A 2,135-nucleotide genomic window follows, 5' to 3' on the forward strand; every position below is an offset into this window, starting at 1 on the left:
GAGACTGCCATATCCAGGAATCCATCCCATAATTAGCCTCCAAACGATGGCACCATTGCATACACTAGCAAGCGTTTGCTGAAAGGACCCTGATATAGCTGTCTCTTGTGAGACTAGGCCGGGGCCTAGCAATCACAGAAGTGGATGCTCACAGTCAGCTATTGGATGGATCACAGGACCCCCAATGGAGGAGCTAGAGAAAGTATCCAAGGAGCTAAAGAGGTCTGCAACCCTGTAGGTGCAACAACATTATGAACTAACCAGTACCCCGGAGCTCTTGACTCTAGCTGCATATGTATCAAAAGATGGCCTAGTCGGCCATCACTAGAAAAAGAGGCCCATTGGACATGCAAACTTTATATGCCCCAGTACAGGGGAACGCCAGGGCCAAAAAATGGGAATGGGTGGGTAGGGAAGTAGGGGGGAGGGTATGGGGGACTTTTGGGATAGCATTGGAAATGTAATTGAGGAAAATACGTAATAAAAAAATATTAAAAAAAATAAATAAAGTCAAAGTAGCATCAAAAAAGAAAGAAAGGAAGAAAGAAAGAAAGAAAGTGTCCAAGAAAAAAGAATTAAAAAACAGTTAAAAAGGAAAAAGAAAGTTGATGTTCAGACTATTTTTCTCAAAGCTTTCTTCATATCTTTGTTCCTCAGACTATAGATAAATGGGTTCAGCATAGGTGGAAACACAGTATACATCAATGATGCTACAGAAGTTTTCCTGTATGATTCTGTAAATGCAGAACTAATGTATACCCCAAACGCTGTCCCATAAAACAAGGAAACCACTGACAGATGAGACCCACATGTTGAAAAAGCCTTATGCATACTGCCCGCTGATGGCATTCTGAGGATGGAAGAGATAATTTTATAGTAAGAGAAAATAATCCCTACTAGGGACATACCACCTAATGCACTACTCATTACATATATCAAAATGTTGTTGATGAGAGTGTCAGAACATGCAATCTTGATAACCTGATAAAGTTCACAGAAGAAGTGGGGAATTTCAAGAAATGTGCAGAAAGATAGACGCAATGTCATTAAGCCATGTAGAAGGGCATCCACAATGCTAATGTACAAAGACAAAAAAATCATCACAAAACACAAATGGAGTTTCATGATGTCTGTGTAGCGAAGGGGATTGCAGATGGCTACATAACGGTCATAAGCCATTGCTGCAAGAAGAAAGTTTTCCATTCCAGCAAAAAGTAGGACAAAGCTAAGCTGGGTAATGCAGCCTGTGTAACTGATGGATTTGCTCTGTTTCTGAAGGTTTATCAGCATCTTAGGAACAGTGGTGGTGCTGAAGCAGATATCAGTGAATGACAGGTTTGAGAGGAAGAAGTACATTGGAGTGTGGAGGTGAGAGTCAGAGACAATGGCCAGAATGATGAGCAGGTTCCCAGAGACTGTCACTAGGTACATAAGCAGGAACAGTCCAAAGAGGATGGGCTGAAGTTCTGGATCCTCTGAGAGTCCCAAGAGAAAGAATTCTATTACTCTTGTCTGGTTTTCTAATTCCATAATTTGTTAGAGTCTGAATGGAGAAATACAAGTGGTTGGTCACAAAAGCAAATGTACAAGGTCACTCTGACACTGTACTCATTTTTTCCATATCTATCCTTTGCCTTCTACTTCTGGTCTTTGTACCCTTCTTTGTACTTTCAATATTTTATGTCATGAATGTGTTTTCTTATGTTATAGGACCAAATATAAAGAAAATAAAAGAAAATCATACATAATTTAAAATTTAAAAATTCTCCCAAACAATAGAAATATAAAAATCATAATAAATCTAAGGAAAATGTAGCCTTAGTTGATATTTTATGTTCCATACATCTAAATCTGGCTTCAGTGTCCAGTTTGTAAACATAATAAGAGTTTTAAACTGTGTCAGATGTGTCCTTTAAATTGTATAATGGAAATCTATTATAAAATATTATTTAATGTTGAGAGGAAGAGAATGGGAAAACAAAATAAAAACTTCAACAAGCAGTATTTGGAATGTAATAGCCATTTAACTTGTTGATTGTGAATTATTTATGCATAAGCATGATCAAATCATTTTCCACTATACAGCACAGAAGAGAAGTGATTGGTTTGTGAAGACATGATGTGAAAAAATCCAA

At 37.8% G+C, this 2,135-nt stretch overlaps 1 protein-coding gene across 1 annotated transcript; it reads right to left on the minus strand.

Moving 5' to 3' along the window:
• Positions 1–612: 612 nt before the first annotated feature.
• Positions 613–1,530, minus strand: LOC110301601 (olfactory receptor 7G2-like). The gene has a single exon (XM_021172130.1). It carries the CDS (start codon positions 1,528–1,530, stop codon positions 613–615), a length of 918 nt encoding a protein of 305 aa, XP_021027789.1.
• Between the last annotated feature and the right edge of the window lie 605 nt (positions 1,531–2,135).

Source organism: Mus caroli, unplaced genomic scaffold (assembly GCF_978045245.1).
Source record: "Mus caroli unplaced genomic scaffold, Mus_caroli_1 scaffold_11, whole genome shotgun sequence".
Classification (NCBI taxonomy): Eukaryota; Metazoa; Chordata; class Mammalia; order Rodentia; family Muridae; genus Mus; species Mus caroli.